Source organism: Palaemon carinicauda, chromosome 17 (genome assembly GCF_036898095.1).
Source record: "Palaemon carinicauda isolate YSFRI2023 chromosome 17, ASM3689809v2, whole genome shotgun sequence".
NCBI lineage: Eukaryota > Metazoa > Arthropoda > Malacostraca > Decapoda > Palaemonidae > Palaemon > Palaemon carinicauda.
In genome coordinates, this window is record NC_090741.1 from 67,064,214 (window position 1) to 67,091,002 (window position 26,789).

Consider the following 26,789-nt stretch of genomic DNA (forward strand, 5'->3'; position numbering starts at 1 on the left):
AAATCCAGCCTCTTTTGGGGCATGAATAGGTGTAGGAGTAGGATTCTCCCTATCTTGCAGGTCTCTATGAGACCCATTCAGTAGACAGACCCTAGAAGACGGTTGACAAATGGAATCTTCGCCAAGAAGTCTACCTCCTCAGGCCTTCCCCAGATTGAACTCTTCCTCCCGATGCATCAAAGAAAGGGCGAGGGGGGCATGCTGTACCACTTGGCTTCCGGGCTTTGGTCAGAGTCTGAATGGTACCGTCTCTTAAACCTCCCAGAGATGAGGGCAACCTTCCTATGGAGAAGGGGTACCACCCCTTTTGAGGAGAAGTCAGATTTGAGCTCCGTCTCGTTTCTCAAACAACACCCTATGTCGACCTTCAACTTGAGCAAGAACTAGGTGATGATAAACAGCGAGTGTGTCCAAGAGGATCGCATCCAGATGCTCGAACTCTCCCTTCCAAGAAAGAATCCCTCCAACCACTGGTCAACGATCTTGCTTGCGGGAAGAATCGCTGACTACGGCGGCAGATGTTGATCTCGACTTTCCTGTCCGCAGAAAAGACTTCCTTCACTTTTTGGTGTCCCCATGGGAGGACTCTTCCAGCAAAGAGAGGGATACATCCACTCCCCTGCTGAGGGAGTAGTCCCTCCACCAGCCACTAAGCTGCAATCTTCCTCCTTGCTGGAAGGATCGCCAACAGCGACAGCAAACAGTGGTTGCCCTTCCCATCCGCAAGAGAATCTTCCTTTTCCTGATTGGTCTCCCCTCTGGGGGATTCCTCCCAAGGCTATTGGTTTGCCTATTCTGCGCCATTGCCCTTCAAAGCAGGCCTTGTTATCAGCAGTCTTGTCTCGTTAGAAGACATGTCTCATCTACTGACGTAGATCCTGGATTCATCCATCCCCTGCCCTTGATCTTCAGGAACAGGCCATCTGACTCGTCGCGCCAGCAAGATTCATCTTTCCCAGCAGACTCTTCTGCAACTCCTGATGGAGATCCCAAGAGAAGCCCCATAGCCACTCTAACAACCACTTTTGAACATCTTTCACAAAGCAGTATCTTTGCTGTGACTTGACACCTAGAGACTATCCAGCTCCTCGTCTCTCAGAGTCTCTCCCGCAACAGGTTGCAAAGAGGATGTCTGGATACCTGTGTAGATATTCGGCTTCGGTCATCCAGGCTAAGTGGACTGTAAGTTGGTATCATGGATGGGGTATCCCTCCCCTCGATGCCACTATGCCAGCAGTAGGGAAGGTCCTGGGTTACCCTCGGGAGGAAAGCTTCTGTCGGGCTCGGCAATGAGAGGCTACAGCTAGTCCTTGAGCCTCGCCTTCAGACCGAAAGGAATTAAACTTTCCTCTACGTCGGCATCGCTCCTCCTCATTTGGATTTTCAAGCCTACAGATCCTTAGTTGGAAAGGAGATATTGATCCAGGACACCAAGCAGCAGATGTTCACCTAACCACGATGACAGGTCTCCCGTTCTTGTTGGCTTTGGTCAAGAGAGTCGGCAAACCTCATGGGACACCCTTAATATGTCTCATTCACAACGATGGGCCAGGTAATGCTCAACCTCGTTTCTGGCAGCTCAAATCTCAGAATCCAAACCCTTCGGTCTGGAAGTCCTTCGCAGCGTGACCAATGATCCAGATCAACGGTTACTATGCCAAAGAGAAATTGGAGGCCCTACCTCAAGGAAACTACAAGAGCTCATCTCTGAGTGTCAGCACTCTTTGTCAGCTCTGGGAAAGTCAAGAGAAGGATCACCAAGAATACATTCTTGTCTTGGATTCACAAGGTCATGGACCAAGTATCGAATCCTTAGGCTTCTCCTCATAGAAGAGACTGAGAGCTCATAATTTTAGGGTCAGGTATACGTCCTAGCATTCATAAGACTGCTCTGTGATGCAGGCCTTGTTACTGGTCATGTGGAAGCGTCAAATGACCTTCACCACCCACTTCCTGGAAGACGTGACCCACAGGAACATGGAAACGTCTCAATGGATTCTGGTGTGGCTACACAATAAATGGTTTTAAAATCTCGGGCTCCTTGATAGGCAAGTAGCAGATGAGGGAGGGTAGAGTTTATTATTATTAGTTGCTAAGCTACAACCCTAGTTGGAAAATCAGGATGCTATAAGGCCAAGGGCTCCAACAGGGAAAATAGCCCAGTGAGGAAAGAAAACAAGGAAAAATAAAATATTTTAATAACAGTAACAATATTAAAATAAATATTTCTTATATAAACTATGAAAATTTTAACAAAACAAAAGGAAGAGAAATCATATAGAATTGTGTGCTGTAGTGTACCCTCAAGCAAGAGAACTAATGCAAGACAGTGGAAAACCATGGTACAGAGGCCATGGCACTACCCAAGACTAGAGAACAATGGTTTGATTTTGGAGTGTCCTTCTAGAAGAGCTGCTTACCATAGGAAAGTGGCCACTGAACAATTACAGTGCAGTAGTTAACCCCTTGGATGAAGAAGAATTGTTTGGTAATCTCAGTGTTGTCAGGTGTATGAGGACAGGGGAGAATCTATAAAGAATAGGCCAGAATATTCGGTGTATGCATAGGCAAAGAGAAAATGAACCGTAACGAGAGAGAAGGATCCAATGTAGTACTGTCTGGCCAGTCAAAGGACCCCATAACTCTCTAGCGGTAGTATGGTTAAGTCTGGGATGAATGACAGAGAATGACTGGCTCTTTCCTTCTTTCATCTTTCACCCTTTGCAATGACAGCACCTTTGGTACTCTACAATGTTGACCTTCAGTGTCCGCAGGTAGAACCATTTTCCTTGTGTAACCTGGTATGGATAGGTATACTCGTTACGTCCCCATACTCCTGGGTGAGGTTGGGATTGGGTAACGTAGATGGTACCCTCGGAAGAGTCAGATAACTCTGAGACCTCTTACATGAACCAGTCATAGTGCTAGTATCACAAGCACACAGCTTGCATTGGCTGCGGACCATGCATAGCAGGGTCTTAGCAAGGTGTAGGGTTTCCACCAATTGTGTGCAAAACACATAAAGGGCAAAACCCTGGGTCAAAAGCCAGTAAGCCAGCTAGCACAGACTTCCACCCTCCTAAAGGTTAAGTCATCCCCTATAAATAGCGTTGGTTTGTAGTAGTGATGGAACAAATTATAAATTTGGAAGTAATATGTATTTTTCTTAAAGATACAAATCTGTAACTATTTATACAAACTGGCCTGCCAGCACCAGTCCCCTTTGAAGTCCTACCTCCAAGCAAAGTGGGGTTCACAGCTCAGGTGTGAGTGGGGTAGCTACTACCCCCCAACCCCCTGCTAACTAGCGGGTGGGTGGTTAACCCTCGCTAAAAGTCTAATGGCTCATCTTTCAGCTTTCCTAAAAATAAATTTTTAGTTTCAAGGGTAAACGTCAAGACATTCATAGCTATAAATTATTTACTACCTGTGTGGTTATTGCCAATATATAATGCCTGGCTACCAAATTTATAATGGTATTCTGAGGGTTGATATGTCAATTTAGTGATTTTTCATCATCATTATCTCCTACGCCTATTGATGCAAAGGGCCTACTAAAATACGAAAACAAATTTAAATTTTATTATGCTATTGCTTCCAAATTGTACACAATTGGTAACCTTTTATCTCAAAACAATCTACAGTATAAAGTTTTTACTAAAATTATATTTCAAAAGTCTTGATCAAAAGAAAATGGAAATTTATGAATAGGTAACAAAAGACAAAGATGGAAAAAAAATACATGAGCTTGTTCAGTTTCTTGGAAATAAATACCAAGAATGCAGAAAACAAATTATGCTTTGCATGATATTACAAGTTTGTAATGAAAGATATCCTACAGGTATATGTATTGGAGACTTTATTGCATTAAGATTCACTTCAAGAGGCCTCAACTGGTAACCTGTCAAGAAAGATTTATTATGTCCATGGTCAAATTTAGTATGCAACATAATTTAAATAATATTTATTATTTATTAATTTGGTATGCTTAAAAAAAAAAGAGATTTGACAATAGCTTAAAAATTCAAGAATTTTCTGTCACCATGGTACAACAGCCCCATTCCCGGGTATAGTTGAGTCCTGTATAAATATTCAATTCTATTTACCTCGTCTAAAATTTTTAGTATTTCATTCTTTCAGGGCAGACATCAGAACAGAAATTTGAAATAAATCCCATAATAAGTTGAGAGGAATTTAAAGGACTTTGAGTAAATATTAAAATTAATTGTATGTATTCAAAATCTTTTTAAGCTAATATTCCCAAAATTCATTTACTGACTTTAACCCTTTTACCCCCAAAGGACGTACTGGTACGTTTCACAAAAGCCATCCCTTTACTCACATGGACTTACCGGTACATCCTTGCAAAAAAATGCTATAAAAATTTATTTTTTCATATTTTTTATAATTTTTTGAGAAAATTCAAGCATTTTCCAAGAGAATGAGACCAACCTGACCTCTCTATGACAAAAATTAAGGCTGTTAGAGCAATTCAAAAAAAATATACTGCAAAATGTGCTGGGAAAAAAATAACCCCCTGGGGGTTAAGGGTTGGAAATTTCCAAATAGCCTGGGGGTAAAAGGGTTAACATTTCCCTGGATAAAGGAATAGTTTTAATCTCTCAAAAGACAAAACAGAATGCCTGTTTTACGTTGAAATTCTGGCCTACGATTGTAGACCCCTATTTCTCCATACAGTACTGTACACTCTTTTGTTAATGAGCAATAAGTTCATTATTGTAAAATTAGAGACCCAGATCTGCATTACAAACAAATATACTAAATTAATATTAATTGAACCTAAGCTGTAAGCTTCCGAAAATTAATCCAAGCAAGGAATATCACACTTCCTGGATAAAAATTAACGGATATAGGCACTCCTTGAATATAATGAGCTCTACCACACAAAAGAGGAAAGTACAACTTATCTAACTGGGGATGAATATCTACTGTGAGGTCCAGAAGAAAGTCTTGAGGGTTGGATCTCTGTTTGACGACGACCTCAAAAGTTCAAACGTCGCACGCATCAAAGCCCTGAGGACCAAGGTCACATACGACTCCAGGGTCATGAGATCCTGGGGTGGACAAGACTGCTCGAAGCTCGTCACAAGCACAGACATCTCCCAGAAAGTGAAGAGGTCTAGGCCCTGCAGTAGATAGACCATACCCAAGGCTGAACGGTAGCCTTTGATGGCTGCAACGGAGAGATGCTTCTTTTGGTGAAGGAAGACGCAGAAATCTGTGATCTGTGCTAAAGATGCTCTGACCGGAGAGATATCTCTTCTACAACAGCAAGTGCAGAAGATAGTCCACTTAGCCTTGGTAAACACCTGTAGAAAACTTCTAGAGATCCAGATATCTGTGCAGTACCTTGCAAAAAGCCATTCGCTTAAGGATATGCTGGATTATCTCCACCCCTGAAGAGCTTGTGGTTTCACGGACTGGTGGTACCTCTGCAGTGCGGCTGGCATAGATGAATGAGCCAGGGGGATAACTCTCTTGGTAGCTCGACTAAAAGAGCAAGCAGATCAGGATACCAGTCTGCATGTGGCTATCTGGGAGCCACCAGGTCATCCTGACTCCTGGTGTAATCAACGTGGTTGATTACTTGTTGGATCAGGCCGAGCAGGGGGAAAGGCGTACACATACAGGCGATTCCAGAAGGCCTTTTCAGACACCTCCCATGGGTTTGGAATAGGGGAGTAGAAGATGGGTAGCTTCTTGTTTTACCATGTGGGAAACAGATCTATCCCCAGAGAGCCTCAAAGGGCAAGCAAACTTCCCACCAGTCGAGAATGTAGGGACCATTCTGTTCTACAACCTGTCTCATGACAGCTGAATATGTTCACGTGCAGATTCCTCTTGCCTGAAATGTACTTTGCTAACAACTCTATGGCATGAAATGCCGCCCAGATGTGCATTTGCTTTGTGGGTGTGGGACCGTGACTCTGCTTGCTGTCGCTCATCAGCACTATCGAATGCTTCCTCAAACATTCTTGGAATGCTTGCAAGCCTCAAATTGCTGCTTGCATCTCCAGGATGTTGATGTACAGATGCCTCTCCTACTCCTCAGACCACACCCATGGTGACCAGGTGCGTGTCCCACCCCTCCTTTGATGCGCAAAAAAACAGATGAAAATCCGGAGATGAGAAGTCAAGTGGAACTCCTCTGGAGAGGTTGTTCTTGTTAAGCCACCAAGTAAGATCATCCTGGACGTACTGCGACACTGACACAAGGTGGAACGGTCAGATCATCCTGACTTCCTGCTACACCAGCATAAGGTGGAATGGAGGATCCCTTTTGGCTACCTAATGATCCTTCAGACAGCACTGAAGTGATCTCTGGTGGAGTTGCCCGTAGGGACGAGCTTCTCCTAGGATAGATAGCCGAAAAGACGTTGCCACTGCCGAGCTGGAGCAACTGTTTTGGACAGAAAGGATCGCATTACCTCCCTGAGCTTGTTGACGTGATCATCTCTAGAGAAGAGACTCTCAGCTATCGAGTCTATCAGCATGCCCGGGTACTTTAACCTATGCATGGGCATGGTCAAGATCAACTGATTGTCGGGAAGGAGACGTATCCTGCGTGAGGGGGCCCCAAGCGGCTACCATGGTGAACACCAGTGTACAAAGTCCAAAACACAGTGTCTTGAACTAGTACATTGTAATGTAGAGGGAGAAGCAGAGGTAATTTCAAGAGGTCTGGTGAACAGGAACTTAAAAAGTATGCGTCCTTAAGGTCTACCAAAAGCATGAAGTCTCCCTCTCTGATTGAAGACATCATAGACTGAAATTTTTCCATCCTGAACTTTGACACACACAGTTATTCAGCAAAAAGAGGTTGACAACTGGTGTTCTCCAGCAAGCCATTGCCTTTTTCCACAAGAAAGGAGTGTAGAAGCCCGGAGATGTCTCAAACGATTCCTCAACATTGCTTTCACCTCTGGTTGCAACGCAAGGCCAGGGCTTTCGCCGATGTTGAGTGCTCCATCAGCAACTCAATAGGAACAGGAGGTACGGGAGGCTGGTGGTCCAGAAAGGGTAGCAAGTACTAGTACTACAATGCTTATTCAAAGTCTGGCAGGATAAAAATTATATTATTAAGCCTTGTAGAAAAATCAAAACTTATGGCAGGCAAAAAAATAAGTCAGGGAGCCCACTGGAGTTCATTTACATTTTTGGGAACGAAAGGTTTGATCGTGTTTATCGGCTGCTGTTAATCTGGGAATTAAAAAGAGCATTTCCTAAGTACTTTAAGTTCCTACCATCATCAGTTTTAGGCCAATTGACACCATAATTCATCTTAAACAAAAATACCAGTGAATATATTTTCTCGAGTGATGTATTTTGAAAAAGATATGCAAGCTTACTCACCATTATGAGTTTGAACCTTGTTCTCGGTAGTGTATTTGAAATCCTATTGAACCTTCCAAAAGAACCCTTCTTATATATAAACCCCTGAAAATATTATTTCTTAAGCTAGTTATTTCAAATTAGGGATGCAAAATATGTAAGTGACATGAAATTCATCATTGTTCTCTGAAATGTAACTATAACCTACTTTTGACCCTACCTGACCTTTCTTAAGAAAAAATGCCAGAGAATATGTTTTCTTAAGTGAAATATTTTGGATATGGTATGTAAGATCATTCACCAGTACGAGTTTCTCGAAAATGTAATAAAAAATCTATTGAACCCTCCAAAATAACCCTTATTAAATGTGAACTCTGAAGTGCTTTTCCAAATTGCATATTTTAACTAAGTAGCATGATGGTGCTGATCCATGTTAATTTCAATATTGTTCTTCAAAGTGTAAATAAAGGCCTATTTTGGAGACGGCTTGGGGGCCTGCCCTCTAAACTCCAGGAAAGCTGAACATGCAAAATTATTTTTTTTAATTCCCGTATTAGTAGCAGCCGATCAACATGATCAAAGCTTTCGTTCCCAAAAGAGTATGTGAACTCAGGGGGGTCCCCAACTAAAAGCAATCACTTGTTTCTCATTCCCAAAGATACCTTCATATCTTCCAATTGGTAATCACCAGTAGTTAAAAAGAGATATGATATATGACAGCACTCCTAAAAATCTTGAAATAATTTAAGAATGTAACCAACAAAATATACATTTTTAAAATAATTAGTGATTTTTTTAAAACTAAAACCTAAGTCCTTTAATAAATTAGAGTATGATTTTGGCAAAGCTGAAAATGGCTGTTCAAACTTACAAAAAAGGAAGCTGTAGCTGGTAGAGGTTAGGCCCTACTGACTCTACATCCAGTCCAACCTTTACTTTACACTTTGGCCTAAGACTTTAAGGTTTAGGTTTGTATAGTTAGAAAAAATACTGAATACATTACCTTTAAAAATTTGTGATATGTTGCTACACAAACACAAACCATTGTCCTTTAATAAGGAGACTTATCCTTAAGAGGGGAGAAATCCTTGCAAACAAACTGGCTGGTTTACTATACTGGTAAATATCAAAGCACTTTGATCCTGTACAGGAACATAAGTGATAACTCCTATCCTATCAGCCTCCTAATGACCTGAAAATGAAGATGTCACAGGTGTTAGGCTAGGTCTTACCAGGTAACTGGTATATAGTCATGAAGAACCTATATCCATATGGAAAATGTATGGTCATTATGAGAAATGGACTTGCATACACTCCATTCATCTTCCCCTTTATATGGGAGGTTGGGAATAGATACTTCAACATGAAATGTTTATAAAGAAAAGTTAGTTGATCTAGAGGCTTACCTGCACTAGTGTCCGGTCCAGCATATAATGGAACGACGACTGTATTCCAAGGGAGGGGAAGAAAGAAGAGGAGAAAGGCCAGTCATTTTCCCCTCTCCTTCTAGACCTGGATTGTGGCTGCTATCTTGGGTGCTAGGTTCACAGCACAACTTAAGTATCTACCTCAGGAATACGGTTAAAGTTATCCAGGGACCTGTGGGTTTACTCACGTAGATAGTGGGCAGTGATGGCTGTCGGTCATTCCAGACCTCTGTCTTCAAGACCTGCACCACTGACAGGTTCTTTCTAAATGTTAGGGTAAATCAGATATTTCTGGCTTTGTGTGCTCAAGCCCAGGATGGTCCTTCCACCCTCTTGTTGGATAAGATTGTCTGATCTTCTAACGAAGCCATATGAAACACTTTTTGGATATCCCTGTGCCACTGACAGGTTCTTCCTGAATGTTGGGATAAATCAGATATTTCTGACTTTGAGTGCTCAAGCCCAGGATGATCCTTCCATCCTCTTGTTGGATAAGCACGTCTGATCGGCTCACAAAGCCAGATGAAACACTGTTCTTGGATATCCTTTTTCTCCCTCGGCGCTGAGAGTGTCTAGTTCTTCGCACCGAGCCCTCTTTTGGTAGCGTCCTTGTCTTCACAGGACATAGAAGAAAATCATCCTGATCCCAGCTAGTAGCTGGATTCTGGGTCTTGGATGCAAACACTGGATCAAATGTGAGAGATCTTCTGTTTTTCTGAATGACAAGTGACACGTGAAATGTCATGTAGCTTGCTTGCTTTCTAAGACTACTAAGAAGACAATCTTGAGGATCAGATCCCTATTTGTAGTCCGTCTCAAGGGCTTGTTGCGGGTCCGCTTTAGATGAGAGACCTGAGGACTCAGGGGCTTGAGTTCCCAGGGAGGTAAACACTGTCAGAGGAGCCTAAACAATTTTCCCTGAAGAGGAAGTCTACAATCTTCAGTCTGAAACCTGATTAAGGCTAATTGGTAGCCTTTTACCAACAGGTTAAAAAATGGAGAGTAAACTACTTGAAGTTTCTTGTTAACCAAGAGGCAAACAAGTTGATCTATTAGGATCCACAAAGCAAGAAGTGTTTCCTCCATGCAAGGATGTAGGGACCAATCCAACCCTACACCCAGCCAGTGGCAATTGAGTGTGTGCTAGAACATTCCTCTTTTCTGGAATGAACCTTGCTGACATCTCTACCACATTGTCAGCTGCTCAGGTGTGCACCTGCTTTGCTAACTTGCAAAGGGTTTGTAAAATAGTACACCTATGTTCAAGTCACGATGGTGGTGTTAATAAACTGAGGGAGCTTGTAAAGCTAGTAGTGCTACTTGCACTTCCTGCAAGTTGAGATGTATGGGCTATTTACGTGGACCGCTTTAATGACCTTTCCTTAGGTGTGAGACCCACCCCTCCTTTGATATGACTGTGAACCGTAGCACTTCGCGTGATGGCGAGGAAAGCGGAGCTCCCCTGATGAAACTCTCATCATCCCATACTTCTTATTACTGTAATATTATTATAACAGTAATCCCTCCTGCTATTGTGGGTGTTCCATTTTTAACTTATTGAACCAGAAAGTAGATAAAAAAAGGGAGAAAAAGAAGTTAAGTTTACTGTATAATGATTTAGAGGTTAGTTTATAAAAATTTAATCCCAAAAAAGGAACTTGCTTGATACATGAGATACATGATAAATTTCATTTTTGTGCGTGAAAATTTGGTGCTCACACAACATGCACGGTCGCAAGTACTGTAAATGAGTATTTTCATTATTACTGTAATTTACTATTTATAGAAACAGTACAGTATCTATATATCCATGATGCACTGAGGAAGCGATAGGTGAACCGTAATATGTCAAAGAATAACTCTAGTAGCTAAGCTACAACTCAAGTTGGAAAAGCAGGATGCTATAAGCCCAAGGGCTCCAACCAGAAAAAATAGCCATGAAGAAAGATAAGAAAATAAATTACCGAATCCTTAAAGTATGAACATCCGATTTACGAACGCAACTACTGCAAGTAAAAAATATGTTCAAACATGCTGAAATTATAATTTTGAAATTAGCACAACTCCCAACTTTGTCCCGATCGAGTTGCCGCCACCTTGTTTGCATTACCTCCGCCGTACTTTTGCCTTATTACCATAATTTACAATAATGTTAACTAGGGCTGATAAGTAGATTGCTAGTGGTAGTGCAACAAAGCACAAGATGAGAGAGAGTAAATGTGTGAGTGTTTTGCAAGCCTCAGCTCAGCTGATTGTTGTATTCAGTCAGTTGTGACAAAACTAAACAATCCAAATGGCGGCCTCCTTCAATCCAGCAAATAAAATAATCTGTATTTTATTTAACACTACTCGAACATTCATAAAGTAGATAAATACAGTCAAGTTACTGGCATTGAATTTGGTAACAAAACTATAAAATACATTTACTTGAAGCGTAATGTAAACAAACACAGTAGTATCTATACAAAAATAGTTCGTATGTACGGCTATTAGTACCTTTCTCTATCGATAATAACATATTTTACAGTATTATGTACAGAAATGTAAGGTGATAAAGTCAAACATCATTTTTAATAACCTGATATTGATTTTATATGAAAGGGGAATATTTGTTGACTTCTGAAAGTCGTAGGCACTGAGTTAGGCTACGCATATCCTAGGCTAAAATTTAACTCTGGGTGTACTTGAGCAATAACGATTTACGAACAAATTGAAGCTACAAAGAGCCTCTCGGTCCCCATTGTGTTCGTTGGTTGAGGACTGTCAGTACTGTATATGAAAAGTAATGACTAAAGACTATAAATTACCTTAAGATCAGTAACAAAGTTAAACTAATGTCATATATAGACTATGAAACGACACTTATGTCAGCCTGTTTACATAAAAATATACACTGCAAGTTTAAATTTCTTGTTGCATTTGAATCAGATGGTAGGGGAAATTGCTGGTTGCTGACCAGCGTCCCATCAAACATCACTAAGAGCACTCACCGGTATAGGTGCCTGTGAGTAACAAGCTTCTCCAATGATGAAATATGTCCTACCCCGGCTGCGCTACCTCCCCAAGTCTGATGACATGACACCTGAACTTTACCAATTGATCATGATTCAAAATTCTCAGATCATCTGTTAATCTTGGAGCAACTGTCTCCTGTAGGGCGACAGGATCAGCCAACTGTCGAGATATCTCGAGCAGTGAATCCCATTCGAAAGGGTACAAGAAGAAACAAGGGAAGTAGATGGCCTAAAGTATGACTTTAAACTGGGATACACTATTTCCCTGAGGACGAAGCTGAGGTACTTTTTGTAGGACAGTTGGATGGGTATCTGGAAGTACGTATCCTTCAGGGCAGAAAGCATCAAGTTTTCTTTCAAGATGCATACCATATGGTACTTGCTGTATCTAGTTCTCGGTCGACTGTTACCCCTGAAAAAGTCAACTGTAAAGGCCTGGAGAACCATATCGGACGACTTCGTGCGCATTGTCATCCATCTGCCGCTAGGGCAAAAGCTTTCTGTGATTTTGGAGGTAAGATTGAAACGTCAATGATGTGCGATTGAGGGGAGGCTATGAATTGGTGAAAGGTAGGTGGAGTTTGTCTTGAAGGATATCCAACCTTTGGGCCTATGCTTCATGTCACTGCCACGTTGCCCATTGGCTTGACAGACATCCCCCTTTACCGGCAGCTGGAGTAGGGGCATTTCGCCCCCTTCCTCCATTGTAACCTCCAGCACTTCGTTTCTTCTCATCTCTCTCCCCCTGTAGTAGAAAGATCAGTATCCTCCAGAAAAGGAAGGAAGGGCGGTGCTCTTCATCTCATCTGACAGTGGACATACATGGTCCCTTGTAAAATTGAACACCGGTAGTAGGCGCTTGAGCACCTGTACCTCACACCAAGAGACCTACCTGAGATGGGTTGGCCCTCTCTACTGCACCACCCTTCCACACGCGTGCAGGGAGAGATCAATCCATTTGTCCTGTACTTAGCAAAAAGCCTTTCACTTAGAGATGCTGGATGGTCACCATCCATGAAGTGCAAGGCATACTACTAAGTAGGGTGGGTCGTAGGGGTAGTTCTCTCAGCACCTCAATGAGGAGCATAAAAATAGCCACCACAGTCATCCTAAGACTTGATGTCAACAGTATGCTGAGCAATCACCAAACCAGGCAGAAATGTGTTCATGTTGCTCCAAAGGTGTTAGAAGGCATCCTCTAGCATCACAGACAATCGATAGGGAACTCCAAAGGGCAAGAAGCCTTAAAGCCATGCTAGGATGTAGGGCTAACTTTGACCCTATACCTGCACCTGGTGACTGAGCGTGTCTGCTAGAACATTCCTCTTGCCTGGAATGAACCTTGCTCACCAATTCACAAAGGGTCTATGAGACAGTGTCCCATTGCTTGTTGACATTGGCCACAACATTACAGTAGTGTTGTTGCTCATTAGAGCTACTGAGTGCCTTATCATACTCTGTTGGAAAACTTGCAATACAAGTAATGCTGTTTGTATTTCTTGCAGGTTGCTGTGTGTGTGTGCTTTTCTTCCATGGACCATGTTAAAGAGGCGGCCTAGATTGTCAGGTGTGTAGTCCACCCCTCCAAGGATGCATCTGTGAACAGCAGCCTTTCCTATGCTGGAGAGACTAGTGGTGTTCCCGGGTGAGGTTCTCATTGTTCTCCTACCAGGCCAGACCATCCTTTATTAATTGTTCCATTGGTACCAGATGGTTATGGGGATTGCTGGTTGCTGACCAGTGATGCTTTAGACACGACTGGAGAGATCTCTGGCGGAGGCACCAGTGCGGAACGAGCTTCTATATACAATACCAAAAGCCGTTAACCACTGTTGAGACGGAAGTTCTTGATCATGTAGGAATGGCTGTGCTGCCTCCATGAGTCTGCTGATACAATCATCTGATGGGAAAACTCTCGCTGCTGCTGTGTCTATCAACACACACTGCTTGAGCACCCGATTGGAATTTCCCATCATCATCATATATAGCACCAACAATGTATTCATTGGATAGCAGCTTGATTACATTCAAAGAGGTCCAGATCTGTACAGTTTGGTCCCTGTTCACACCCATGAAGTATGTGGTCCATTGTCTGTATGGGATGCCTACATGGGCACACCGCAGAGGGGGCAAAACCCCACTTATTAAGATGTCTCTCCAGTCAATCCGACTATATCTAGCTCTTGCTCGATTAAGAGTAATTCGATCCTTTCTACAGAGGTTTGTTCCATGAGAAGCGACTCGCATGGGGTGTCATGGCCTGACCATGTGGGCAGTGGTTTCTCTCCACCATTCTAAGCAGCAAGTTGCTAACTCCATGGAGTCGAGGCTAGTGGTGATTATGAAGTTCTTGCGAGATTTCAATCTTTGTTTAACCACCTGGTGATCATAGATTGACCACGATCCCCTAAATTATGGCAAAAGGATAGCAATCTGTCTCTTTTCACAAACTGCTGCCTACTGGAGGGTGATTGGATCAGCCAATTGTCGAGATGAGCGCAAAAATCAAATTCATTTTCAGTTGGTCCAAGTAGAGAAGAAAGTGGAAGTACACTCTGTCAGACTGATAAACTGGTAACCGGAAATACGCGTTCTTCAGGTCCACGGAAAGCATGATGTCTTCTTTTCTGATAGTGGATTGTGTGATACTTGCTGTATGCATCTCAAGAGTTTCTAGAACAAACTTTTTCAGTAAGAAAGGTCAATGACTGTTCTCCAGCCCCCAGTGGACTTCTCCAGCAGGAAAAGTAGACTGTAAGTGCCTGAAGAACCATCTTGGATGACTGCAAATACATTCTTCTCCTTCGTCACTTTCACCTCCACCAGTAGGGCTGGCCTTTCTGTGAATCAAGAGGCCAAGACAGGAACGTCAGCAGTGTGTGAGTGCAGGGCAAGCTGATGAAAGGTAGTCAATATCCGTCTGGAGGGCTTCACCACCCAGCTCTCTGGTCTGTGTTGCTGTCATTTTGTCCAATGGCCCAACAGGCATCCTCCCTCTCGCAGGAAGCTGGATGATGGAAATGCTGATTTTAAGCATTCCCATCCTCCCTTCGTGGACTCTCCAAGTTAGCGACGAAAGGGAGCAGCATTGTCCATTCATTTCTTGGAGGAAGCAGCTGAAGGTGTAGATTCAGCTATTGAAGCTGTTGGACTCTAATTTAGCAGTGTGATGGGGTTTAAAGCCCTCGCTACAGTTACTTAGACGGGTCTGGGTCCTTAAAAGTAACTACCTGATGGTTGAAGGAGTTAGCTTGTCTTCTTCCATGGTTACCTGATATCCTGCGTGAAGAGGGACACAGACTCCAGCTCTGGGGCGTTCCTCAGGCATAGTGCTTCCTCTTACTCCACCTGCCTGGCATAGTGGGTGGAGACTACATCCCTCTTCTTCAGGACCCAGTTTGGCTGGTGCACTAAGGTCACAAACTTCGCACCTGAAGAGGACCAAGTCCATATACTTTTCCGTCTCAGGATTTCCTGAAGTACTTAACTGCCCCTGAACAGTGGTTGGTCCTGGATGTTGCTTGGAGGCTAGCCAAGGCAGCAGACTTGAGGGCTGAGAACAATGTGTCCTCTTACTCGAGTCTCTCCATCTAGGTCCCTGCTTTCAGCGCTGCTATTGCATGACCAAGGGGAAGAGGTGACTGATCGGCCTCTTCCAGAATGTAGAACATCCATTGTCGATAGAGTAAAGGGGCCAGGATCTCATTTAAATGGCTGGAGTGTAAGGGAATTCTCTGTCCAGGAATCAGGGAATTGACCCTATTAAGAAGCCTGTGAGTAAATACTGATCATGAGAACTCAAGGCCAGGTTTAGACCCCTGGGGGGTGCCAAAGCACTGATAAAAATCTGTTATCCCTCCCTTGAGTTCACTGAATGTATAAACAAACTCAAGGACTTGGATGATCCCTGAGTTCATTGAATGTATGAACAAACTCAAAGATTTGGATGAACGTTGACTGCTGGCACAAGACCGATATTTGATCCCATAGGATCGACAATGTCCAAAGACTCTTCTAGCCTTACTAGGAGGGGCAACTTGACTCCTCCTTCCTCTTGGAGTATTTGTGGACCAAACCGAGGAATATACTTGGGGGATACTCTGCTGAATGATGATAGGATTCCCCCTCAGAGAATGAACTGCTGCTGGCTCTTGTGTCTTAAGAGGGTGAATAGGTACTATTACTTTATCCCCTGAAGGAGTTTAGGAGAGTGTAGCATCGAGCAGTCGATAGAACGTCCAGATGGAAGGGGACGAGGCAGCACCCATTATGATGACAAGTGCAAGAAAGGGGACAAGGGAAGTGCCCTTCAACCTGAATAGCATTGAGTGTACCAATCCACTTTCCTGAGCTGGGTTGGCTCTCAGTACAGTCATGTACGTGGGGAGAGGTCCAGTTGAAGTTCTACAAGACTGGCAAAATGGTCTTCTTGAGCTTCAATGACTTCTTCCTTTTCTTTAGATCAGCAGACATCATGTCCAAAGGGTCAGCAGAGGCTGAAGTCGAAGATACAATAGTGATGGGGAGGGTGGGGGAGAAAAGAGTGTACTATACAGTACTTCTTTTCCCCTTTACCATGCTAAACAAATGTCAAGGATTTGGGGGCTGGCAATGGTGATTCAGTTGAGGGAGAAGACAGTTTCATTCCCAGCAGCAGGCAAGGCCTCAACAATGGTTATCATGTCTCTCAGCACTGTAGGTGGAACATCTTAAGAGGAGGGCACAGCAAGGGAATTCCTTAATGTCTTGACATCAGCCAGCACCTCAAGAGGCTTTACTGCAGACAGCATGTTATTGATCTTAAGGAAGGCCACAACTTCCACAGGTCCAAGTCCCTGCACACATCATCAGACAGCACAACAGAAGGAGAACTTCTGTTCCTTGCAAAGCAGGCCTCATGTGCAAATCAGTCTCTTCCTCATTCTGAATTCCTCCAGAGGAACCCAAAGGAAATACACATTAGGTTTTGGTAAAGGAAAATGACCCTTAGAGCTTCTTCATAATTAGGTTAGGCATTGCTATTACTGAAGCCAAAAAATCACTCTGCCTTCTTTTTCTTCCCTCTAAATTCCACAAATGCAGAGAGGCCATGACTTACATTCGTACCAAGGGGATGACCGCAAAAAAAAACTCAAATTTGATGGTAAAAAGCTTACTTAAAAACCTTCAGCATATTATCATTATTACTTGCTAAGCTATAACCCTATTTGGAAAAGGAGGAGGTTATAAGCTCAAGGGCTGTTCCAACATGGAACATAGCCCAGTGAGGAACGGAAATAAATATATAACAGAAGTGATTAACAAATTTCAAGAACAGTAACATTAAAATAAATTTCATACATAAGCTATAAAAATTTAAAAAAACGAGAGGAAGAGAAATAAGATAGAATAGTGTGCCCGAGTATACCCTCATACAACAGAACTCTATCCCAAGACAGTGGAAGACCTTGGTACAGAGGCTGTGGAACTACCCAAGACTAGAGAACAATGGTTTGATTTTGGTGTATCCTCCTCCTAGAAGAGCTGCTTACCATAACTATAGAGTTTTTGTCCCGTCACAAATGCAAACCCTCCTCTATTTATAGAGGATTACCTTTTGGCAAAGCTGAAAGACAATCCCCTATAAATAGCTCCAGGTTTGTATGTTAGAAAAAATACAAATTTGTAATCTTCTACCCTTTCCAAGAGGAAAGTCGCTACTGAACAATTACAGTGCAGTAGTTAACCCCTTGAGCGAAGAAGAATTATTTGTTAATCTCAGTGTTGTCAGGTGTATGAGGACAGGAGAATATGTAAAGAACAGGCCCGGCTAATCTGTGTATGTGTAGTCAAAGGGAAAATGAGCCGTAAACAGAGAGAAGGATCCACTGTAGTACTGTCTGTTCAGTCAAAGGACCCAATAACTATCTAGCAGTAGTATCTCAATGGGTGGCTGGTGCCCTGGCCAACCTACTCCCTACACCTGCATTTCTGTCTGTGGAGTCTCCATTACCAGAAGCATACTACTATATCTGAAAGATAAAGAAAAAGATCAAAGCAGTCAGTTTATGAGGTAGCAGAGTAGTATGTCTGTATTGTTAAAAAATCAAAGTGAAGGTTGTTGGGTGGACAGTGCCTACCCTCCAGGAACTAGAACCCCATTGTTAAAAGTTTTAAGAAAATCACTCCTGTTAAAGGACAATGGTTTGTATTTATGTAGGAACAAAAATAAATCACACTTAAAATTTGTAATATTTACTGAATGGTATCTCAAGTTTACAGAGCATTAGTGGAATATCCATTTAAGACTAACATTATTAATGGCATGTAGATTTCAACTCCTGAACAGTAGAAGTATGGCATTAGGAAATAATGAGGAAAGTTTGTGACTTCTACTCTATGGTTAAGGACCATCCAAGCTAGAGTCCCTGTATTGTATTTTAGAAGTTTAACTAACTACTGTACCTACAATACTCTAAATAAGTACTCTACACCTTTTCAAATACAAGTGTGCAGATTAGTTGTTTGTAATATATATTTTTCTCTCAACAGACAAGCACAGAGGAAGCTCACACCTTAGCTAGACAGCTCAAGATACCATACATAGAGTGCTCAGCGAAGAATCGTACGAACATTGACCAGACTTTCTACGAACTGGTCAGAATAGTAAGGAAATTCCAAGCAGCTGAACGACCTCCTACTAAACCAGCTGCAAAGAAGAACAAAAGATTTTGTGTGATTGTCTGAAAATTATCCAGGTTACTTGTTATATTTTATAAGGGAACTATCTTTTCTTATCAAGGTAATTGCTTTCACAGTGGTGACCAAAGCTTGAAATAGCCATTACTTGGAATAATATTGAAAGCTGCTGTGGTTATCCTATCAGACAGTGCAAGATTATTATAAATAGACTGGCTTCTACGTAAGCGCAAGTGTTTTACGCCGAAACCCTCTATATTTGCTGGCAGGTGCCTTAATCACTATAGTCACTTATGGGTACAGCAGTGTATTAAATATTTTCCAGTTATGCTGTATGACATATAAAGAAATATAGGTTGAAACGAGGTTATATGCTTTGATGTATTTTTTAAGAAAAGTGTCAATCCTCCTCAAGATTTTTTGCACATTTTGTACTACAGTATATAAGGAATACAAATTTGCTGAGATTCTACCATTGTTTACTATTTCGAAGATCCATTTAGAGAAAATTCTTAGAATAATTCTAAAATTTTTGCAGTGACAAAAATATTGGAAATAATAAAGGCCTGTTTCTAAGAGAAAGAAAATTGATACTGTATTAGATGCATTTCTTATCAATAATTGAAGGCATTTATAAGCTTAAGTTGAAGCATTCTGGCTGATGTTTTAGGTGCTTTTCCAAGTTGTTAGTGAAAAACTTAGCATGATTTCAGTGAAAGCTAAAAATTGTTGTAAAAGTTATATTTGAAGGTTGTATAAAAATAATTATATAAAGTTGATATTAAAGACATTTCCCTTTCCACTCTTGACTTGAGATTCAAAAGAATAAAGAAATTGCTTTGTCCTGATCTAATTATTTTCAGGATGATAAAAAAATGTTAGGAAATACAAATGGAAAAGCATTGCAGTATGGCTTCCATCCTTTCTATGAGAAAGTATAGCAAGTATCAATAAATAGGAACAAAGGTTTGTGACCCAGGGTGGTTACAGGAGGTGGTGATCTCATTGTAACCTTTTTAGTAGCTCTTCTACAGCTTTAGGTTCGTCATTATTCAGAAGCTAATACTCATCATCCTTTTCATTTTACTGTACATGCATCTTCAATAGTGACATCAGTATTGAAAATACACAAATATTTTTCCACCTGCCACAGACTAGCTCTTCATTCATCACAAGAGATATAACGAATTTCATCAAAAACTTTTGTTTAAAATTCCCTTCTTTATTTTTGGATTTGTATTTTTTCTTTCTAAATAATACTTACTTTTACTGCAAATATATTTTCCCATTGTTGTACCTGTTTATTTCCCATTATTAGTTATGTGCATTGTCAACAAATCTCTCTGAAGAGAGTTATGGTTAGAAGTGCAAAAGTATTACATATTTTGAATTGTCTTCTGAATGATATTCTCATATTTTTAATGATATTCTCATATTTTACAAAAAAAAATATGAAAGTTTGCCTTTCCATCTGACCACACAGAGCTACAGTATTTCATATTTTAAAGAAATAACTGTAATTACTGTGGACTAACATGTTTATATAAAAAGAAAATACAGTACATCCATTATGAATGTGTGTTTGTATTGACTTAAGTGTTAAATATTTACAATTTAAATGACAAACTGCCAACAAATTTAAAATCATGATCTTATTTAACTATAAATGTCAACAAATGAGTAAAATCTACCCTCCAACTGAAGGTTTTTTATAACTTCCATAACACACACAGTATGACAAACACTAGAAGCTGAACCATATGCCATGTGAGAATATCATTCAGTCAATAGCTATATGAAAACAATGTCACAAATAGTAACAGTATTTTATTTGTACTCTATATATTTGTAGCTCCCGATTTCTTAATGCATTAATGAGCTCTTTTTAAATTCAGGAAAAAGATATCAGATCTCACTCTGGTGCTCCAGTTGTGTAAATATCCAAAGAGCTGCTAATAAGTATGCATATTATTTTGGTTATTGTTTAGCACACTATTTATTTATCCTGAAGATAAGATGCTTAATATATTGCAAACTTTTTCTTAATATATTGCAAATTTTATGTATTATCTATTCTAAAATTAAAAGTAACAGGATAATTACAGGATATCACAACTTTTGTACACCAAATGTATAAGTTTTATAAAGTGCAAGACAAGAAAACTTATTGTACTAATAAAATGTGTTACTTTACATGATTTCTACTTTTCCTCAAGAATGTTTGCATTGATAGTTGTAAAGTGCTTTCAAGTACAGTACAGTATAATGTGGGAATCAAAGAAACACAAAACTTAAAGTTTGACCAGGACGTGTTACTGTCAATGTATCAATAACCTGGTGGTAAACTAACTTAAAAAAAACTACTGGCCAGAACTTGGCAAATAGTTTTGAGATTAAGTATAACACTCAATACAAAAAGCCTAAAGTGGAAGTAAAAACTGAAATCACCCCTATTAGCCTGAGAGTCTTCAGACTGTCATACTTAATCTTCGGGGTGTGTGAAAGGTTATTCTTACCCAACCGGCCTCTGAGGACAGAATCAAGTCTGACCTCTTTTAGTTGTATTGAATACATGGCCATTGTAATAGAATTCTTGGATGTCCTATCAGGTATGGGAAGAAACCATATTTAACAAGTCCTAATAGTGATTGAGGTAGATCCACTAATTATTACCACTCCAATAATGGTGAAATTGGTCTGGTGAACACTGGCAGTGCTATTGACACGTACCTGTATTTTCCCCGAATTGGAAGAAGCCTGCTCAGATGAATTGTAATTGCACCCTTAACAATGAATTAAAAAGGAAAAATGCCATGTTCTGTACATCCAAAGACCTAAGAAAATCTCTATTCCAAATGAATCTCCAAACTCCAGTCTTCAGCCTAAGGTTCTGCAGAAGAATCCTCGTTTTAGTGGCTAAGTCTATGACGCATCTATCCCCTCTATCTGCATTCCTAACTAAAAAGAGACAGCTGAAAATGCCTAGATGCCTTCCCTCAAAGGTTTTCTTTTCTAAATGGATCAAACTCCCTCAACTTGAGCTTTGAATTTACTTGTGCCATGGATGTATGATTAAAGCATGGTAATCAGGTTCAAAAGATGAGAATCTTATCTGGATCATTCTCCATAACCTAGGGCTCAACATAAATTTTCTATTATAACTTCCAACTATGATGGAGAGAAATTTGGTTATTGTTTTTCTAGAACCTCTGTAAGATCAAAAAGACTAGTGGGAAGTGTTGTTGCTACAACCTACCAGTGTGATACGGTAAGTAAGGATGCCATGATTAAATGCTAGGAGGAAGATTACTGGTGGTGCAAAGTTATGAAATGGACTGCTTCTAAGAAGGCTTTAGCATAAAGGAATCTTTATTTTTTAATGCAAGATTCTAGCTAACTAAGCCACGAAGGAGGATGAAAGTGCAGATTCCCTTGCAAAAATGGTAGGAAAAACTTTACACCAATTGACCTTAAAATATGCACTAAAAATTGAGTTGTGCAAATGGAGATAGACAGACACTGATTCCCTATGCACACACGGACAATTAATTACAGTACCACTATTTATACTAGTAACTAAAAACGTAAGGGAGTAAGGGAAAATAATAAAATTGTCATAAAAAAGTAAATAGGAAGGATGAGGACTAAACCGAGAATATCACAAAAACATAAACTACTGCTTGCATAGACAATCTTTTAAAATAATAAAAGAGCTGGTGATGCTACTGTGATGTATATTAAAATGCATTTTAAGATTGATGAGGCTATAGTGAAGATATATTAACCTTAAAAAATGGTTCAATATGCTGTAATATACACAACCATATACAATGGTTGAGATCATACAAGTCTGAAGTAATAGAACGTGAAGGTGAACATCTAGGAAACATTCTTTCATTACTGTTACAATCTCAGGTTTCGAGCAGCACTCATGAGTGTAATAAAATTTATACAAAATTACAACTGAAGAGTAACAGTGGAAATAAAGCTTTTAATTCTTTATATATGACCAACAGAGTATGATAATGAAGTAAATGTCTATATACAAAAAACTCATCAAACTGCACTTCACTAATTTTGTCACACTGATACAAAAACACAATCCAGAAAAAATTGCAAACAAGACATGAGGAGGTCTATTTATAAACGCTGCTTCAAAAAATTTAATTAGTTGTTGAAAGACTGCTTGACTACCAATTCAACTGTTTGGCACATTATGAAATATAAAATTACTGGATAAGGAAGTGCCTAATCATAATTATGACATTTACTTCATTGTCATTTCAAATAACTGATATGTAATACATGGAAACATACCTTGTTTCTCTCACAATTATTGCTCTCCCAACTAGTCTTCACTCATTATTAATCCTTGTGTTTCTCTTTCGACTGGCCAACAAACTGGTCTAAAACTTTTTTGCTTTCTCTAGTCCTGACCTTATATCATTCAATAGCAACAAGTTGATTATGCTGTAAATAGTCAATTGAGCTGTTACTTGACAAAAAAAAAAATGGCAAACTGTAGGCGTCAAAGTTTGTGGAACTGAAGAACAGTATTCATATATAACTTGGTAGAGCTGCATGCTCAGAGTAGTAGTATAATGTACCTTTTATGATTGTTAATTGAATTAAATTAAAACTAAAATATTTCACTTGTAGAATAACCACCTTTTGATAATATAAATATCAAAGAACACAGTAAAAGACATTAAATTATGCTGATAACTATACTGAATTTATTTATTGCCAATGCAGTAAAAAGTTTGCTTGCTTTTATTTATAAGCATTGTAGGAATGACTGATCAAGTTTGTACATGTGTTCAATATCTCTGTAAAATCAAAGTTATAATCCACATATAAATGTAAAGTACTTACAAGCATGAGTATGTTTTGAGGAACTTAAATATAATTCCAAAATATATAAAATACAAAACTAAAAGGATTTAGAAGTTTCTTTAAATGTGAATTGTAGGCTACGTTTCAGACTGTGATTGAGAAAAAGGTAAATCATCTAAAGAATATAAAGAAGTAAATATTGGTTTATCATGTAAACACTTCCCTTCATTCCATACATCCCTGACACGATCTTGCAAGCTGTTATGAATTTCTTTCCATGTTCGTAGTTTTTCTTCAATGTCATCAGCGCGAAGTTCACGGAAACCTGAACGAACCATTCTCACTGCCTCTCCCTATTAAAAAAAAAAAAATTATATAGTGAGTTACAAGTATTAAATAATCCCCTAATTGTACAATAACATATAATACATGGGAACAAAGTAAAAGCGTGATTACTAAATCAAATAGAATAGAGATGTCCAAATTGGTACTATTACATGCACATGACCATGTTGACCTAGATCTAACCTCCAACTTTGCCAATTATTGTGTAAACCTCTAAATAGGATGACATGAAAAAGAAAAGGGGAAGGATTATAAAGTATTACAATTTTGATCACTTATTCCATGTCCTGTTCTAAATGAAGAAAATATACAAAAGCAAACTAAAAATATACTCGTATAGATCTAATGTAAATTCTAATTCATACTTTTGCAGGATATAGAAGTTTATCTAATTACAGTTTCCAAGAGCATGAAATGAATTTTTTTCTAAGGTAGCCATACAATTTTCTAGAATTTTGAAGTATTTTACACTGCTCTACAGTACGTTTAACAGTAGCTATTCAGATAATAAATTTCACCAGTACCTATTCATATAAATTCAAAAGTGAATTTTTTGTAGTAAAGAAAAAGAATATAATGATTCTTGTAAAGGTAGACAATTCAGACAATCTCCTGTTAAGCGCTACATTCAGACTCAATTAAATACTATTTAAGTGTATATTAGTACTTTAGTAGACACACACAGGTGGACAATCTCTCTTCGAGCTTATCTATCCTTTATAGTATACTGTACATCTTTTATCAAATTTGACTGAAATCCTTTCATCTTTGTAGAAAGAATTACAATAACAAGGTAAGATAGCAGACAGGCAAATAAAAGGAAAAAAAAAATTGGTAAAATGAAGACCGACACACAAAAAGCCAGATAATCTCCCCTCATACACATCCATAAATGCTGTTGTACCTTTGTTCCAATTCTGACTAAGATTTCTTAATAATATTGTAAGATATGATAAGAAGGTACATGAGAAAGGTTTACTGGCAAACAGACTGATCAATGACAAGAAAAGCAAGATTTCACCTCCAGCTTTGACAGTAGAAGTCTGTTAAATAAGCACAAAACAATCAAAGCAAGAATATGGTTCACCAGACATAACCTTTCATGAACATCATGCTACTAAACAACAACAAATTTTAAAAACAATTTGTATTTTTCCTAACTATAAAAACCAGAGTCAGTTAAATGGGTTAGTCCTAGTTCTGCTTTCTACGACCAGACAATAATAAAAGAAAAAGGGCTCTTGCACCATGATTGGTTACCTAGTAACCCCCACTGCTAGGCAGTGCTATTAGCTGCCAGTAGGCTTCACTTTATTCTGGTCTAAGACTTGTGGGGTAAGTGAGGCGGAACCTTTGCTTGAATGACTCAAGGTGGTATAACTAAAAAAATACAAATTGCTTTCAAATTTTGTAGTTTATTCCTACGTGGATACAAACTTCTGCGTCATTTAAATGGAAGTCTTCCTTAGGGGGGAGGGGGGGGTAGTCTCAGCTAAGAGGTATTCACTCTCTCTATGGCAGTTACATGTACATGTAGGTATTAGCAAAAGTGGATATGTAAAGACAGCCCAACTGGCTCATAAAGAGGCAGGGTTGTAGTGTTCAATACATGAAGTCTAGTCTAAGACACAGATAGAGCCTTACGAAAATCAAGCATAAAACAAAATCAGAGTATCAAACATAATTGATAAATAAGAATACATTATGCTATTCTTTCCTGCATTAGGGTGTGATCCAAGCAAAAACTCCAGGTCAATCTTATGAATACAATCAGATTTGATCCACATTTCATATGCTTATAATGCAGAGAATAACCAATGCTTTGATAAACAATTAGATACCCTTTAAGAACTTACGCTAGACTAATTGCTGATCTGCAACAATAGGGCTTAAATCAAGTGTTTAATGATCTACGAGAACAAACTTTCAAGCAGTGATCCGTGAAAGTGTTCTGTCTTTTTCAGACACCAGCACTGAGAACTTGGGCTACTGAGTGGGTCTTGCAGACTGCCAGGGTTGTTGCAAGACCACGGACATCATTTGCTCTAGGGGGGTCATTGGCGATAGGGAAATTGAATTTTTGGATATCTTCTTGGCATGGCCTGTGCTCACAAATAAGTTAGGAATCTTGGGTCTAAGATATGCTCTTTTCAGATACTATCTGGCTGCTCTTACGAGGTAGAATAAAAGATTATCCAGGTCATCAGTTACCTCTTTGAGATGATATCATGGAAGTCAAATATAGCATCATTAACAACTGGAATGAGTTTTTTTGCCTTAGATTCTGACACAAAGAAAAATGATAGGTCCTTCCACCCTTTGGAATGCGATATTATGTAGAATAGACCATTTAGTTCACTTACTCAAGAGAGTGAAGTAAGGGAATGAGAAAGCAGTCTCTGGGGGTAAGATCCCTGCCTAAAGCTTTATGCATGGGTTCCTGAGGGTCGTCTGTTCAAAAAGTTACGGTTCACGGAACTTGTGCCCTGGGAGCCCGATAATGAGAGGCGGGGACTGCAAGTGATTGGCAGGCTTCACCATCTGGGTGCTCTGAAGAGTTTTACTGATTCATTGATTGATTTAAAGTTTTCAGGCATCCTGACATCTAGGGAGTTTTACTGAGAGCATAAAGTTCTGATGCAGGGGAGTGATCAAGGCCTTTATATTTTGAAAATCTGGCAGTAGCCCTTCACCACAGTGACTGAAAGGGACTTCTCGTTCCTCAGGTACGCTAAAAAGTTGGTAATCAGGGCAACAGTGGCCTTGAGTGGAGCAATACTCCCCCTACAATACCAATCACAGAATGTTTTTCACTTGGCTTGATAGACTGCTGCGGACAACTTTCATAAGTATCCGGAAAGTTGTTTTGCAGTAGTTCTCGAAAAGCCTCTCTTTTGGAGATACTAGATAGTCTCCCACCATGAAAAGACATGCACCAAACAGCCTCTTGGAACTTTCTTACATGGGCTTGACGCAGTAGGTTTGGCCATTCTGGGAGTTCTCGAGATTTCCGTGAGAAGATCCAGTAAGTCTGGATACCACTTGGTTGTTCTTCACTTTGGGGCTACTATTGTTATTCTAAATTCTAGAGATGTTCGGACTCTGTTCAAGACCTGACCAATAAGACACAACGGCA

The 26,789-nt window shown here is 39.9% G+C and overlaps 2 protein-coding genes across 2 annotated transcripts in view; one reads left to right on the forward strand and one right to left on the reverse strand.

Annotated features, from left to right (window-relative positions):
- The window catches only part of Ras64B (ras-like protein 2), a 130,379-nt gene extending 110,488 nt beyond the window's left edge, over nt 1–19,891 (forward strand). Inside the window, exon 4 of the mRNA XM_068391180.1 lies at nt 18,326–19,891. Within this exon, the coding sequence (XP_068247281.1) occupies nt 18,326–18,520 (195 nt within the window). The 3' untranslated portion in view covers nt 18,521–19,891. The remainder of the gene's footprint in view (nt 1–18,325) is intronic.
- A 911-nt stretch (nt 19,892–20,802) lies between these two features.
- Nucleotides 20,803–26,789, reverse strand: part of LOC137656406 (PMS1 protein homolog 1-like) — a 44,651-nt gene continuing 38,664 nt past the window's right edge. Inside the window, exon 7 of the mRNA XM_068390582.1 lies at nt 20,803–23,661. Within this exon, the coding sequence (XP_068246683.1) occupies nt 23,446–23,661 (216 nt within the window). The 3' untranslated portion in view covers nt 20,803–23,445. The remainder of the gene's footprint in view (nt 23,662–26,789) is intronic.